Here is a 15,558-nt window from a genome sequence, read left to right on the forward strand (position 1 = left end):
GGCGGTCGCGATTGGCCGAGGGCTGGCTGACGTCAGGGGGCGGGGTCTGGGCCATGAATTGGGGCATCATGGGGCCGTTTGGCCTCTCGCGCGCAGGGCTGTGGTTGAGTCTGGCCGTGAGCCGGTGCGTTTTGGAACCCCGGCCCCCGGGGAAGCGGTGGCTGGTGAGTAGAGTGAGGGACGGCAGCGTAGGGTAGCCATTGTCTCCTGGGCAAAGCCCCCCACCCCCAGTTCCTTGTCATAGTTTTATTATCAGAAATGGGTCCGATGCTCGGATGGGCTCCAAACTTCCAGGAATTCCGCTCCTGCACTGGGGTGCCCTGCCCGCCCACCCCGGGGGCGCCCGTTTCCACTCGGCCTTCTGGAGTCTCCGGGGTTTCTTGGGCTCCTCTTCGTACCCCTAACCCACTCTGGCCCACTTTTCCGTTTACTTTCCTCTGCTTTGGGTCCCGGAAAGAGAAGTGAGAGGGCGGATGGGGAGAGTTGTCGGGCCTCAGTTTCCCCGGTGTCGCCCGCAGGTGGCCGGCCTGGGGAACCCTGGACTGCCCGGCACGCGGCACAGCGTGGGCATGGCGGTGCTGGGGCAGCTGGCGCGGCGGCTAGGTGTGGCGGAGAGCTGGGCGCGCGACCGGCGCTGTGCCGCCGACCTCGCCATGGCCTCGCTCGGGGATGCCCAGCTGGTCCTTCTCCGGCCACGGCGGCTCATGAACGTCAACGGGCGCAGCGTGGCCCGGGCCAGTGAGTTGAGGGCCCCAGGGGTGGGCCGCCCGGGAGGGCGCAGGGGCCAGCGAGGGGATTCTGGGCTGCGGCAGATCAGTTCACCTGGAGCTCCAGGTGCCTGTTGAGCTCCAGTTGCTGCCTGGCCTTGGGTGATTGTGAGAGCCTCAGTTTCTTTATACATGAAGTGGGGTTAATTGCGGCCCCTCCTCATGGGAGCCTTGAGTCGGGACAACCCCCCTGGGCAGATCAGCGGTAACCAGGGCCACCGTTTCCCTGTGCAAGCGGAGCTGTTTGGACTGACGCTGAGGTCTGCCTGGTGCACGATGAGCTCCACAAGCCGCTGGGGAAACTGGCTCTGAAGTTGGGAGGAAGTGCCAGGTGAGGCCCTGAGGTGGTCAGGGTGGGGATAGGGAAGCTGGCCTCCCAGCTGGAGTGGGGTAGGGGTGCCGACCCCAGTCTCGGCAGGGGATGGGGTGAAGGGTGCTGACCCAAGGAAGCACTAACTGCTCCTCTCGTATCCCTTGAAGGGGCCACAGTGGAGTCCGTTCCTGTATTAGCTGCCTCAGCTCTAACATGAGTCCTGCACTGGGTCGGGTGGGCCGGCGCAGGGCCCCCGACACTCCTCACCAAAGCTCCCTGGGCCCCTCTGGCTCGCCCACAGGCAATGCCACGGCTGCGGGTGGGCATCGGGCGCCCGACACACCCAGACACAGTGCAGGGCTACGTGCTGGGCCACTTCTCCCCTGCTGAGCAGGAGCTGCTGCCTCCATTGCTGAGCGCCACCGACCTGCTCCTGGACCACATCCGTGAGCGAAGCCAGAGGCCTTCGTCCGGCCCCTGATGCCAGTGGACTTGGCTGCTTGCCTGACTGTCATGCCCACACACCCAGCCACGTCCACAGAGGTGCCACGCCAACCTGTGGTATCTTTTTTATATAACTCTTCTCTGGGCTGCCCCAGGCTGCCTGTGGACGGAAGCGGGGACTGTGGCCGGAACAGTCCATTTTTGGGATAGGAGGTTGGTCTTCTCTCTGTGTCCTACTTAGAAAGTAGGGAAACTTCAGGAAGACTAAACTTTTTGAACCTTTTTGGAGAACCAGAGGTATGGATCTGTAAGAATAAAGATGCCAGCTTGGAAGCTGAGGCCTGCTCGGGGGGTTCCCACCTCTCCCCTGCCGGCAGAGGAGGGGGCCACAGGGCCTAGCAAGGCCCCCTCCCAGGGGATGTGTGGGCATGTCTTAGCCCACTGGGGGCTTGCCACACCTTTCTTCAGCCCATTTTACAGATGAGGAAATGGAGGCTTAGAGAGGTCCAGCCACCTCCCCAGGGCCACACAGCTGCAGCATGGCAGAGCCATGATCTGCACCCAGGGCTGGCTGCCATCCTGCTGTCCCCAGGGCCCCTGGCACCCTCACCTCAGGGCTGCTGTGTGCCCATAAGTTTCCCACACGGGTGGTATGTGAGAGCAGCCTGAGGTCCTCAGGGTTGGGTGGGATGTGGATTCGTCGAGGCACCAGGCCCAGGCCCCCTAGCTGGTAGGGTGTGACGCTGGACAGCTGCTGCAGCAGAGGCCCTGTCTTGAGAGGCTGGGTGCTGCACCGCCTGTGGGGAGAGGGCTGGTGTCATCACCTCCATTTCATAGATGAGGAAGCTGAGATTCAGACAGGCTCTGGGAAGCCAGGTTTCGGGCCCAGGCTCAGCTGAGGACAGCCCTTGGACTAGTCCCGTAGCTCCTTCCTCTGAGGTCACACAGGGTCACTCACTCACCGCTCCTTTGGTGGGCCACAGGACTGGCTCTCCCGGCGGGGGGACACGGCCATCTGGGGCCTCAAGACCATGGCCGAGCTGAGCATGACCAGCAGGTGCTTCAGCATCTCCTTGCGCTGCAGCTGGAACACTACATCGAAGTCACCGCCCTCCTCGTCGGGCTGCATCTGCCGGTAGGGGTGCGGGCGGGCCCACGAGGTCAGGCCCTTCATGGCCCCAGCACCCACCTCTGGGAAACTCCAACCCCAGTGCCTGTTTTCTCAGTGTTCCCTGGCTGTGGTGGGATACCCATTCTCCAAATGGGAAGACTGAGACCCGAGGCCTTCCAGGCCTCAGAGGACTCCATCCAGCTCCTTTGAGACCTCGAAGGAGTCTTTGAAGTGCAGAATCAGAAAAGGGCAGACTTGCCAGGAATCTCACAGGGAGCAGGTGGGGCCCCTGGCCTGGCCATCTCCGATGGCCCAGTTATCTCCGAGCAGTTTCTGTCCTTGGCTCCATCCCCCGCCCCACCCACTTCCAGTTCACCTGCACAATGTCCTGTAGGAAGGAGGTGGCCTGGGCCAGGGCTGTCTCCAGGCTCGCCCGAACCTTCTGCTCTTCGGCCAGCTCCTGCTGTAGCCGCTGCCCCTCGGCCTGCTGACGCTCCAGCTGCAGGTTCAGCTGTTCTCTCTGGCTCCTGGGCCCGGGACCAGGACAAGTCAGCCTCCTCCCCATTCTAGGGTGAGGGGCCCTGCCTTTTCTCTCCAGCCCACAGGGGCCCTCGGCCAGCCCCGGGACTCAGCCTGTTTGACAGATGAAGCCTCAGGGCCCCTCTAGAGACGGGGAGTCGCTGGCCCGTGTCACGTGGCCACAAAGGGAGGGGTTCCCACCTGCTCCCGCCGCTTGCCCTTCTGCGGGCCGCACCTCAGTGCTTGGTGGTCCTTCTGCAGCTGCATGAGGCTCTGCTCCAGCTGGCTCAGCAGGAGGCGCAGCTGCTTGGCCTCTGCCCTGCCCTGCTGCTGCTCGCGGCACTTCTCCGTCAGCATGAGGATGATCTGCAGTGTGGGCAGGTGGCCATGCCCTGGGCCCGCCACAGGGCCTCAGCCAGCCCCGCTCCCCCGGACAGGCCAGCCGAGGCCCTGGGAGCCCGGCACCCTCTCTAGATAGCAGCTGGGTCCCCAGGGTTGGGTTCGACTTCAACCAGTTATGGGGGCTTTAAACCAAATACAAACCAGAGATGGGGCCAGAGCCCGCACAAGAAGGGCCCCATTGCCTCACAGCTACCTCCCTCGAGATTTGGCCCCTGGGGTCCACCCGTGAGGGGCTGTATTTGCCCTGAGGACAGGGCCCCTAGGGTTCCTTCCTGTTCTCCGTGCCAAACACCCCATGATGAGGGCCTGGAGGGCACACCTTCTTGTGGCCTCTGCTGTGCCTGGCCATGACCTTCTGGGAGTTCTCCAGCAGCTCCAGCTGTTTGCACAGGTTGTCCTGGTTGCCCCTGAGCTGCTCGTTCTCCTGCAGCAGCTGCATGCCTTGCCGGGATATCTTGGCCAGCTGCAGGGTCACGGTGTTGTTCTCCATGATGGCCCGCTTGGTCGTGTCCCACATCTGGCTCGTGGCCACCTTGCGGAACTCAGTGGCCACCATGTTCACGCGCTGGATGATCTCCTTCTTCAATCTAACAGGAGGGGTGGGAGTGAGGGGGTCGGACAGAGTGGGTACAGGCACCTCCTGCCTACGCGGGGGTCCCCAGAGCGCCTAGATCTCTACATTGTCTCCCCCAGGAGGGGACAGGGCCACAGGCAGGAGGCTTTTTACTGTAGACCCTTTGTACCATTTTGAACTTAATCCATGTAAATATTATTCATTATTAAATAAATATAAGTTAAGTCACAGAAGGCGGCAAAAGGAAGTCCAGGGATTCTTCAGCACTGGCGTGAGAACTGGGAACCTTTTTTTCCCTCCACCATAAATCAGCCAGGATTGTGAGGAGCAGCGGGTCGGGGCATCTAGGAGCTAGTGCAGTGCCCCCAGTTAGGAGCCGAGGCTGTCAAAGGTCTGAGGACCGGGCTGTGCTCGGCCCCGCTAAGGGCCCGGCCCTGGCCTGCCCACCTGTTCTCGTCCAGCACCGACTTCTTTTCCAGGTTATGCACGTAGTCCTTGTATTCGTTCTCCTGCTTCCGCAGCTGGTCCTCCAGCAACATGAACTTCTCCATGAGCTCCTCTTTCTGCAGCCGGAACTCCTCCAGGGCTGCCAGCTTCCCCCCTGCCCCGCCGCAGGGCACAGGCCTGGTGAGGGGCCGCCTCGGGAGGGCAGGGTCCCAGGGGTCTTGAGCAATGATGCCCCTAAACGTCCCGATCCAGTAGGGCCAGTCCCCTGTCCCCACACATGCCCTGCATGGTCCTGCCCACCTTTATGGCTTAGTCTGGAATGCTCTTCTTCTCCTCCACTAGTCTTACAAAGCCTGGGGTTCAAGGAGCCTCCCTTGACACTCTCCTCTACTCCCCTCTCATGAAAGTGACAGTGACAACAGTCACTGAATTTGAACACCTTCTCTGGATCAGGCACTCATGCTGTCATTGAAACTCACAACCACCCTTGCCAGCTAGGTGACCTTGGGCAAGACACTCCCCCTTGAAGTGCTTCCTCACCTACAAAGTGGCCGGTGGGGAAGGGATTTCCTGCCTCAGGATTGCTTGGACAATTACCACGGAGGATACGTGTGGGAAGCAGCACGTAGCTGTTGTTACTCAAGGTAGACGTATTATCCCCATTTCCCAGGTGAGAAAACAGGGTCAGAGAGAAGTGCTAGCCCAAGGTCACAAAGATAGTCCGTGGGAGAGCTAGGGTTTGAGACCAAAGAAACAGAGCCTTGGATTCCCCACCCCCGTGGCGTGTGCCCCCAGACTCGCTGGCCAGTGCCCCTCACCAAGGATGATGTTCTCAGTGGTGAGCTGGTCCTTGGTCTCCTGGAACTCGTGGCGCACCTGGGCTAGCTGTGCCTCGAAGGCGTCCTTCTCCATCTCCTTGGCCAGCTGCAGGGTTTGGAGCTGCTCGTTGAGGTCGGAGATCTCATCCACCCGCTGGTTGAGCGTGTGCTTGAGGAAGGCCACGATCTCCTTCTTGTTGTTGGCCAGCTGCTCAAACTCCTGGCGAAACAGCTTCTCCTGCACAGCCAGCTCATCCCACTTCTGCTGGTACCTGAGGCAGGTGCGGGGCAGAGGTCCAGGGAGCTGGACAAGCCAGGCCTCCATGCAGCTAGGCTGCTCCCTGGACCCTCCCATTATCAGGGCATTTGAGGTTCCAGCCTCATCTCCCACTGTGCCCCCTGATCAATGCTTGCGACCAAGCCAATGCCTGTGCTCAGCACTTGACGTTCATTACATCACTAGAATGTAAGGTCCGTGAGGGCAGAGCCTCTGTCTGTTACATTCACAGCTGTGTCCCCAACACCGAGGACAGTGCCTGGTACGCAGTAGGTACTCTGTGTATTTGTTGAATCCACAACAACCTGTAAGGAAGTAGGTACTATGATGATTATACCCATTTCACAGGTGAAGAAACTGAGGTGCAGAGGGATGAAGCATCTCTGAGTTAGTAAAGGGCAAAACCAGAACTTGAACCCAAGTCAGTCTGACCCCAAAGTCGAGGCTCTCAACCATAATGCTTGCTGCTGGCTCTGCGCCCTCCTTAATACTTCAGGACTTTGGGATCCCAAGCCTTTGCACCTGTGATCTTCCTTACCCTCCTCCACTGAGTGAACCCCTGTGTTGCCGCCTCAGTGGAGTCTTCTTGGCCCTTAGCAGCATTTGTGGCCCTTTCTTTGGTGCCCTCGTGTAGGTTGACCCTTGTCCCACTGGGAAGTCAAGACCTGACCTCCTCCATCTCTGTATTTTGGTGGCCTGGCAGAGGAGCTTGGCAAATAATAAGTACCTAATAAACATCTCCCAAATACATTCCATCTGGTGTCTCAGCTTGAGGGAAGCTTGTGAATTTTTAAGAGTATCACATAAACAATTTTCTGGTTTCCAATGGAATAATTGATAGAAGTTATTTGGAAAGATGTTTTACTTCACAATTGACTCAACCAGCATCTTTTTTTTTTTTTAAGCCATGCTGCGTGGCTTGCAGGATCTTAGTTCTCTGACCAGGGATTGAACATGTGCCCTCGGCAGTGAAAGTGCAGAGTCCTAACCACTGGACTGCCAGGGAATTCCCACAACCAACATCTTTTGTATGGCTACTGCACACAGGGCAGTGCAGGGTACAAAGCTGAATGACCTGATCTGCGGAGCAAGGAGGCAGCCTGGCGTGGCACAGTCAGGGGCCAGGGTTCGCATTCTGGAGCCTCTTCTTTGGGGTGCCTTCCTCTCCCTGAGCCTCAGTCTCCCCACCTCTATAATGGGGATGACATGAGGGCCTCTCTCGTGGGACCATTTTAAGGACGCGGTGAGCGCCAGCACAGGAAGGTCTCAACATTAGCTGTGAGTATCTGCAACATCACCTGGGGAAGACCCTCTGCCTACTTGTCACCAAAGGGGTGTGTCTTTTAAGTGTCACCCTGAGACTGGGCTAGTGCATCATAACTGAGAGGAAACCAGTGTAAAAATAAGAAAAGTGGGCAAGTGAATGTGTCTCAGAAGAGTTAGAGAATCCCCCCTCCACACACCACCACCCACGTCTCACAACCCTCCTCATTTACATTCGGGGAAACTGAGGCCCAGCATGGCCGAGTGGGCTCAGCAGCTGGGGAAGCCGGTGGGGCCCACAGATCAGGGAATCACGGTACAGGCTGGGGGGAGGCGGCAGGCAGAAGGAGGGACATGTGATCACCCGCCTGCCAGGGGGCTGCCATTTCCAATTCATCCCACTGATTGAACTCTGCCGTCTTATAAAATGCACGGTCCCACTGGGCAGCGGTGAGGCACGAGGGAGTGGTGCTTGCCTGTGGTGGGCTCGCACTGAGACCCCGGAACTCTGGGGGCTGAGATGGAGTGGGGACATCCATTTTGCCTCAAAGTGTTACCTAGGAGGAAACTGAGGCTGGGGTAGGGTGGGGTCTGGACATCCATGGGAGTCCAGAACATAGGTCTAGGACCCCCTGGCTGAGCCTGCACAGCGGCCAGCGCTGACCCAGCAGGACCACCCTACCCGCCCACCCACCGGGCCAGCCTGTCCTCCAGGTCGCGGATCTGGATGTGGTAGAACTCCCGGATCTCCTCGCTTATGGGCGTTTCCATGGGCTTGTTGGCCGGGCTGGGATCCTTCTTCCCACCTTTCTTCTTCTTGACCTCGGGTTCCTTGGCCCCCTTGCCTGCCTTCTTTTTGGGAGCCATGGCTGGGTGGCAACCACTACTCCAGGGCCCCTTTAAGAGGCCAGGTGGTTGCTAAGGAAGTTGTTCCCATACATAGCAACAAGCTGAGGATGTGAGGCAGGGCTTAAAGGGACCTTCCCTCTTCCTGGCGAGGCTGGGCTTCAGAGACCAGCCTCCTGCTCCGAGGCCAACGGCGTCACAGGGGCCCTAGGCCTGGGTGTCCCAGGCCATGGCATCTCAGAGATCAGGACGCCAGGCTCACAGGCCGTTCTTTTGGGCTCTCAGGAGACCCCTCCTTCCCTCAAGTGGAAATAAGTGACATGGGAATATTAGAGTGAGTCAGAGCCCTAGAAATCACCACCCTGCCCCTTTGTGCCCATTGGGAATGGGAGGGACTTCTACAGAGCTCCCCCCCACCCCCACCCCGCTCCCGGGTCAAGAAGCCCCTGCCTCTGAGCCCAGCTTGTTCATTCTTTGGTGATGCAGCTACACAGCAAAATCATTCTCTCGGTTCACCCAAAGCCGGGTGGAGAGGCAGTATGGTAAGAAATGGATGTTTTCTGTCAGAGGCTCCCATGCTGGGGTCCCAAGATGTCCCAGTCCAGAGGCTGGTTCAATTTTCCACAAAGCCCAGGGGAAGTGCTCCAACTGCCCCATGCTGACCCCGGCAAACAAAAGTCCATTCTGTAGCTTTGGTCTGGGGTGGCAGCATCCTGGGTCAGGAGGGCAGTCGGTAACTGGTTGGCAGATGCCCTAGCTGGCAGCCGTGTGCCCCAACCAGGCTCTGGCCCCTTCATGCTCCTTCTCCTGGCCCTCATCTCCAGCCAGCCACGCCTGCATGCCTGCTGTGTCCACCCAGCGCTTGTGAGCCAAGGCACTCCCTGGGACAGTGGCCGGGTCCTATCTATCCCTGTTGTCCCAGGGCTCGGCAAAGGCTCAGCACTTAGCAAGAGATGGCTGCTGCCCCTCCCTAAAAGTCTGATGGCTGGACAAGGGGCAGCTCAGTGTTACTTCAGCAACTGGGGTTGGTTTGAGCAGCCAGATCTTGTAAACAGTGGGATCCTTGGGATGGGTGCAGGGAGACGCGGAGGTGGGTGTTTGGCAATGAGGCAGGTTGCAGCGGTGGTTGGTTAAAGCAGGCTCCAGTTTGGGTACTGTTTCTCACATCCCATGTAAGAGACATCTTACATCTTGGGCCAGTGGCCTGAGCTCACTGAGCTGTAATATAGGGAGACCATGTTGTGGACTGAAAGTGACCTTGTATGTGAAGTACATGGTGCAGGGATCTGGCCCAGGGATGCAGTAGGCACTTAATAAGCGGCAGCTGATGTTGCCATCAGTGGAGCAGGTGGGTGAGGCTCCAGCCTGCTCTGTGTGTTGAGCAGCCTCTGGGATTTCCAACATCCCAGTACCCCCAGCCTGTGGTGGTCTGTCTTTCCCAGAATATCTGTTCCCTGCAGGCTGGGGCAGCCCTGGGAGGGCCGCCACACTTGTGCACGGGCTTCAGCCTTTGCACCGACTCACAACAGTGCAGCGAGTCCTGGGACTGCAGATGGGGCGACACCGAAGCCCCAGAGAGAGACTGACCTGGCCCAGCGCCCGAGACCTGGGGCCAGCAGGGGGGCTGCCCCTCTAGCCCAAAGCAATGCCCCCAACTCCGGCGGGACACCGCCCTTCCCCCACCTGAGCATGGCATGGGGGGCCCCAGAGGAGCCCAGCCCAGGCAAAGCTTCTCCACGGTGCCACCCCAGTGCCCTTCCTCGTCATGCCTCTCAGGTTTCTTCCTTCTTTTACCTGAAGCACGTCTCAGGAGGTAGCTCTGGGTCCCCAGCCCAGTGGGGCAGCATGACCAGCAGCCCCCTCAGGCTGCCTGGAGCCCACAGAAGGCGTCAGCTTTGTACCCCCTTAAGGCAAGTCTCACCAGACAATAGCCTGGTTGTGGAGATGCACCTTCCACCAACTGGCCCTGACTTGTTGGATTTCTTAACAGTATGAGGGAGATCAGAATTTGAATGAGAGGGTGACTAGGGACAAAAGGGTAGAAACGGAAGTTCCTACAAAGAACCCCACACCCCTGCGCCCAGTATTCTAGCAGGTTTCCAGTATGACCCCAACACTAACTTAAGGGTCCCCTCCCCACTGGGACCAAACTCATCACAGTCTCTCCAGGTCACCAACAGGCTTCATGACCAGCAGGATACGCTTTTCAGATCTGGAAATAAGTTGATCGGAAGGCTAGATGGTGTGGCAGCAGGAATGGAGGAGGACAGCAGTAACACAGATGAAATGACCTCATCACGTGCCCGAAATACACTGGCACAACATGCTCGAGTAGGGCGCCACCTGCCAAGACAGAGCCCTGCTGTCTCTGCGACAGAGAGACATTCTACATACAGAGACACAGGACGATGGAAGAACTGCCTGGTCTCAGGCAGTGTAGTACACACTTCATGGATCATCTCCAGACGCCAGGTAGCTCTAGATCCTAATGCAAGTAACAGTGAATGGATCCAGAAGGCTCCGAGCCACAGCCAGGGGTGGCTGGGCTCCTCGCCAGTGGACCATTGACAAAGCCTTTCTCCTTCCGCTCCCCAAAGTAAAACCAGGCCGCGAGTCACCCTGGACACCGTGAATGGGCGCTGATTTATTTATTTATTAGACTCGAGTGCTTTAGTACAGAACAGTACAGAGATGATACATGTTTGTGCTTCAATACTTTCAAACACTGAGATTCTGATAATTTCAAGGTGAACAAGTTTCAAGACAGACTAGCTTTTTTTTTTTTAAAATATCCTTTTGATAAATTATTTTTATATAAATAACAGAGAAAGGAAAACCAACATGTCGGACAAACAAGGTCCTGAAGCATAAGCATCGATCGTTTGGTCAAGGGCAGGGGACAAAACAAGCAGTAACAAGAAGAAACAAACCAAGGCAGGTCCCTACAGTCTGTCCTAAGGAAATAAGATCTTGTAAGGGGGGGAAGGGAGACAGACCTGAAAACTAATCTGAGTGCAAAGGGGAGATTTCAAAGCCTTGAGAAGAGAATGCCACGATGCATCTAATGGGGTGGGTGAGGAGTATACTCTGAAAGGGAAGTGAGGGCCGCGGAGAACTAGCACACACCACGTTTGCAATGACGATGCCACAAGACAGTAATATACACACACGGTTTGCAGGGGTTAAGGGGGTGAGTGGGGGTGGGCGCGGGACATTTTTGTGACTTCCACTGTCATTATAGTTCACAACAGCAGCAGAACAAATAGTGCGCTCCCTTCCGGAGAACGAGCTGCTGAGTCCTGAGGGCGACGAGACATCCTTCCTGCATTTGCTTCTTCGATTTCTGCATTAGAGCTAAGTTTTATACAGCTACGTTTTTATACAGAGAATAAAATGATCGTTTTCTCTTACAAGCACGACGACATATGACCCCACACTACACAAAATAAAGTATTAGGAAGTATCTTAAACGGAGGATAACCTGAGTGGGATCAGGGTCTGGATAAATCCACCGGGCTACTCTTCAGGTGGTTTGGAGTGTCAGGGGCACAGACAGTGCTCTACAGGAAAGGGACCTCTGACCAGGAGCCTGCGGAACTCCCTCTGCTCTGGTTCGCTCCTGTCCCGTGAGCTCTACCCAGGCTGACCATGCTGAGAAAGAGCAGCTCTGTCGGGCGTGATGCCTGGGGAAAGATGGGGTCTGGTCTGAAGGACCAGGTCTAACTGCTTCTCCAAGGGACCCAGGTCCCCGGTGGGAGTTTGCTCCCCACTCGTCTGGGGACAGTGACAGACCACAGAACAGGATCACAGCGCTGCGGCAGCGGCCAGGGAGCGAGCCACGACAGGCACCCAGCCTGACTTCCTGTGGACGCCCCCAGCCCCTACCTCCAGCACGGGGGGGCGGGGAATGAGCCCCTCTGGGGAGAGCAGAGGTCGACTCCAGCTCAAACCTCTCGAGATGTCACCTGAGCTTCACTTCCAAGCTTATCTGGATGAGAGCTGGCACTGAGGGGTAGGAACTGGAGTGAAGGTAACAGATTAATACTCAGTTTAAAATACTCCAAGAACGGACATCTCAGTGATTCCCAACAAGAACAGGAACGATCCCAAACGGGTTTTTAAAAACACCCAAACATCTACCTTCCCATACGCAAGCAATGTGCACATGTCACGCTGGGTTATGTACAAGGTCCTAAGATCATGACTGATGGGGAGGAGGTGTCCATTCATCATCCTACACAGTTCAGAAACCCTCCAGCAGCACGTCCCTCACACCGAACGTCTCCTCCAGGATACATCTAGAAGGTATTCTTTTTTTTAAAAAACACAATGCATTATTTTGTTTCAAACGAGAAGAGGGCATCACCAAACACGAGAACGCAGCTGGCGACAGTGCCGGCCGGGCGTGCAGAGCTGGGGCAGGCGATGGAGGGAGAAGGGGGTCAGCAAAGGAACCGAGGCAGTCAGCGGTGGTCAGGGCTGCGAGCACTTTGGGGAGAGGGTTCGTTTTTTGGAGGCGTGGCTTATTTTTTAACTGCTTATTTCTTCATCTGTTTTATTCAGTTTCTTCAGCGTGTCCAGCAGTTTCTGTGGGGTGAGAATGTGCGTGGATCCTGGAGGAAGGCAGAAAAGACCGTGAGCTTGCCAGCTCCGGTTTCGAACACTTTCCCCTTTCCTGCCCTGTTCTATCCCCAGAGCTGTAGCCGTTCCCCCTCCCCCACCCCGCGCAGGGAGGGGTTGGGGACTGGGGTTTGGGGCCTTGTCACAGTAGGCCTGGGAGACATGTGAGGGCTGTGGATACACAGAACACACCCTCTGGCTTGGGCAGGGTCCCGGGCTGTACCAAGGAAGGAGCCCGCCTCTCCATCAGTGCTCAGCGCTGCCGTCTGCCAGGGGACAGGGCAGCTGCACTTCTAATTCTCTCCTGAACTCAAGGTGAAGCCAGGGAGAGAAGTTCCAAACCACACGGCCGCCGGGGAAGAGGCTGGGAATGGGGCAGGGGTTAGCAGGGGGGACTGTGTGTGGTAAGAGTGGTGCAGGTAGGGAGGAAGAAGTGGACGGGCGGAGCACCTGGGGGAAGCCACTGCCTTCCAGGAGCCCGCTGGCTGGGACCGCGTGGTGGGAGGGACCTCAGGTGTGAAGGGGGAAGGGCCGGGGTACCTGAGGCCTTACCTTGCAGAGACCGCGCATTGTAAGAGGTTAGAAATGCTTGCAAAAATTTAAGCTAATGGAATTAGATATACTTCTACTGCAAAAAGAAAAAAGAAAAAAGAAAAAAAAATGAAGTCCTTTTTCATAAGGAGAGAGAGAGAGATCTCGTAAGTGCAGTAAAAAAAGATGCATGGATCGTGTGGTTTGGACATGGACTTAAACAGAACAGGAGTGACTGGCGTGTGAGCATGAGGCCTGCACGCATGCAGCAGTAGGCTTCAAACAAAGAGATCCCGGTGGGAGAGGAGAACCGAACAAAAGAGACCCGTACTTGAAAATGTGCCTCCCTGGAGATGCGGCCAAGTGAGTGGGCCTTCACATGAGGAGGGGACCAGAAACCACGGGATGCCAGATTTCCACCCTGAGGGCAGGCAAAAGAAGGCTTTGGCTGGCCTGTTGGGAGTGATTCCAAATACCAGGGTCCCTGTGCCTTTGACCGCTACTTGCTCAGCTGACCTGTGACTGCTGGCGCTGCAGCCTGGAGCCTTCCTGGTCAGTCCAGACCAGGAGAACACTGGTGAAGCCCTCTCTGGTGTGAGAGACTTCTCAACATCCCGTCCTCTGCAGCTCAAGCCCCAGCCCCTCCAGGGCCTGCTGAGTGAGGAAGCAGTCCCCAGCTACTTCCCCGAGGTGCGCAGTGTGATGCCCTGAGCGTGCAGCCTGCGCCAGCCCCTGCGCCCAAAGCTGACTCATTCTGCGGACCCGAGGCTCCTTTGGCAAGTGTGACACCGGTTTCAGCAGTGTGTCCCCCTCTCCCCCGAAGACACTCATTTCTGTGACCTTATCAATCTTCCTACTAGTCCTAAAGGTCAAAGGCTGCTCCACAAATGAGGAAACGGGGATAAACGTTACCAAATTCTGACCAGAACCACTGGCAGAATGAAAGCCTTCCAAATCTCAACTCGATGCAGCAGTTTGAGTGTCTATACCTGAAAGACAGCTGCTGGGAACTCCGTGCGGGGGATTAGCTTGGGGGCTGCCTAGGTTAAGGCAATGTACATGCCAGAGAAACTGTCCCTAACGTCCTCCCTCGCAGCCAAAAGGTCTCTGAGCAGATGCCTATCCCAAGGTGTCCCCTACCCTTGCTTATGTGCAGATTCAGGACTTGGAGGGAGGCCAGAAAGAGGTGAAGGAATCCACGCTTCAGAACTTCCGGATATTACCTGATTGCTGACCATCTGGTGTTCCCAATCTTTGACTGAAAGCCGAAAACTTCCAGGACCAACAGTATCAGGCAACAGTTACGTTCCTGGGCCCTAACTATCAATACCTGGTCTCTTTAAAGGATGCAGACCAGCTGGTGTTAATCCAAATCACCTGAGGGCCAATTCTTGCCACGCAATCAGCTGTATCGCTTTAATACCCTGGTCAAGCTTTTCACCAGCACAAACACTGCAAATGTTGTCACTTGAACCCACAGGTGGCTGACCACGCAGGCCCTCGAGAACAGCACGTGGGTTCTGCTGCTCTGAGGGTCCCTCTTACTCTACACAACTGCAACACTGAAACGTGAACGGTGGTCTCCAAAACAAAGTCATCCAAAGACTGTCAAAGCTGGGGGCCAGACACAGTGACCTCTGCCAGGACAAAATTCTTCTTTCTTCACGGACGGCACCTGAAAACCACAGGAGTTCTGACAGATCAGCTGGTCTAGCTGTTCCTGGATTTGGCTGAAACAGTCCTGCTGACTCAGACTATTGAGGGCAGTACCGGTGAACGATAGGTTTAAATTGTATATTTAAGAGCAGCCCAGGTGAGTTTGATGATCTGCCAGATGTGGAAGGCAGTGGTCTTGCCCACCCACATCCAAGACGCCCAGGGTGGTGAGGCGTGTTGGTGGCACAGCCAGGCCCAGAAGCCATGCCACTGCTCTCAATTCTGGGGGCCCTGTGGCTTCCTGCCCCAGGAGGGGATGTGTAAGGGAACGCTGAAAAAGCAGCTGGGCATTGGATCGGCTCTGCGTTCAGATTCAAATCTGAGTCCCACTGAAAAATGAAACTTATCTGACCTCGATCTAGAATAAAGCAAAGTACTCAACACAATAAAACAAATACATACTCTCCTGTGTAAGTGCTCTATAACAGGTCTAAGCCAGCCTTTCGGCCCCCTTTCATCAGCTCCTGAGGCCTCCTGGACATTCCCTAATGGTCAGTACTTTTAACATAAACCACCTAGAGCACCGAGGTGAAGATCTAATCAAAAGATTTCATTTCTTAGACAGTTGAGAGGAATGATGGATTGATTAGTGGGGACTGAGCCAAGGCTTGGTGGCATCTGTGCACTTCAGTTATCCATGCCCTCTCCCTTCAGCCCAGCCCTGGGGAGCCAGCCTCGGCTCCAGGACAGAGCGGGGCCGGGAGGAGAGAGCGGGGCCGGGAGGACGGAGCACAGCACCGGCACCCGCACAGGGCCCGCCGCAGAGGCTCGTTCACTGCTGAGCAGGGGAAACCCATCCCTTAAAAGCTAAGTTCCTGCAAACACCAATGTGGGGGAGGAGACCACCCAGCCTCTCTAACGCCCTGCAGTGTCCTCGGCTTTGGTCACCTGGACGATCGCAACAGACGTG

General features: G+C 56.6%; 3 protein-coding genes across 6 annotated transcripts in view; 1 reads left to right on the forward strand and 2 right to left on the reverse strand.

Moving 5' to 3' along the window:
- The first annotated feature begins 68 nt into the window (after nucleotides 1-68).
- Nucleotides 69-4,616, forward strand: PTRH1 (peptidyl-tRNA hydrolase 1 homolog). Its single transcript, XM_061199884.1, is given in 6 exon segments — nucleotides 69-164; nucleotides 519-738; nucleotides 1,003-1,020; nucleotides 1,023-1,098; nucleotides 1,248-1,314; nucleotides 1,382-4,616. Coding segments are annotated over 6 exon segments (657 nt in total). The 3' UTR covers nucleotides 1,562-4,616.
- CFAP157 (cilia and flagella associated protein 157) lies at nucleotides 1,651-7,802 on the reverse strand. The gene is made up of 9 exons (XM_061199883.1): nucleotides 7,630-7,802; nucleotides 5,396-5,667; nucleotides 4,578-4,731; nucleotides 3,876-4,143; nucleotides 3,390-3,520; nucleotides 3,012-3,162; nucleotides 2,487-2,653; nucleotides 2,135-2,321; nucleotides 1,651-1,829 (listed from the first exon to the last, which is right to left on the reverse strand). The coding sequence occupies exons 1-9, from the start codon at nucleotides 7,800-7,802 to the stop codon at nucleotides 1,758-1,760; spliced, it is 1,575 nt and encodes a 524-aa protein (XP_061055866.1). The 3' UTR covers nucleotides 1,651-1,757.
- Nucleotides 7,803-10,428: 2,626 nt separating this feature from the next.
- The window catches only part of STXBP1 (syntaxin binding protein 1), a 69,827-nt gene continuing 64,697 nt past the window's right edge, over nucleotides 10,429-15,558 (reverse strand). For 3 of the 4 annotated variants that reach the window (XM_061199886.1, XM_061199885.1, XM_061199887.1), the window contains one exon: nucleotides 10,429-12,394. In XM_061199886.1, the coding sequence (XP_061055869.1) occupies nucleotides 12,312-12,394 (83 nt within the window). In that variant the 3' untranslated portion in view covers nucleotides 10,429-12,311. The remainder of the gene's footprint in view (nucleotides 12,395-15,558) is intronic. The other variant, XM_061199888.1, reaches the window with a different exon arrangement.

Source organism: Eubalaena glacialis, chromosome 9 (assembly GCF_028564815.1).
Source record: "Eubalaena glacialis isolate mEubGla1 chromosome 9, mEubGla1.1.hap2.+ XY, whole genome shotgun sequence".
Classification (NCBI taxonomy): Eukaryota; Metazoa; Chordata; class Mammalia; order Artiodactyla; family Balaenidae; genus Eubalaena; species Eubalaena glacialis.

Bases quoted from the DNA above. Each gene is read 5' to 3' on its own strand.
- CFAP157 (XM_061199883.1), bottom strand. From the start codon at position 7,802: ATGGCTCCCAAAAAGAAGGCAGGCAAGGGGGCCAAGGAACCCGAGGTC. The intron at 4,144-4,577 runs GTGGGCAGGCCA...CCCTCCTGTTAG, and splicing joins TCGGTGCTGGACGAGAACAG to ATTGAAGAAGGAGATCATCC. The intron at 1,830-2,134 runs GTGAGGGTGCCA...TTATTCTTACAG, and splicing joins GGGCACACAGCAGCCCTGAG to ATCCATACCTCTGGTTCTCC.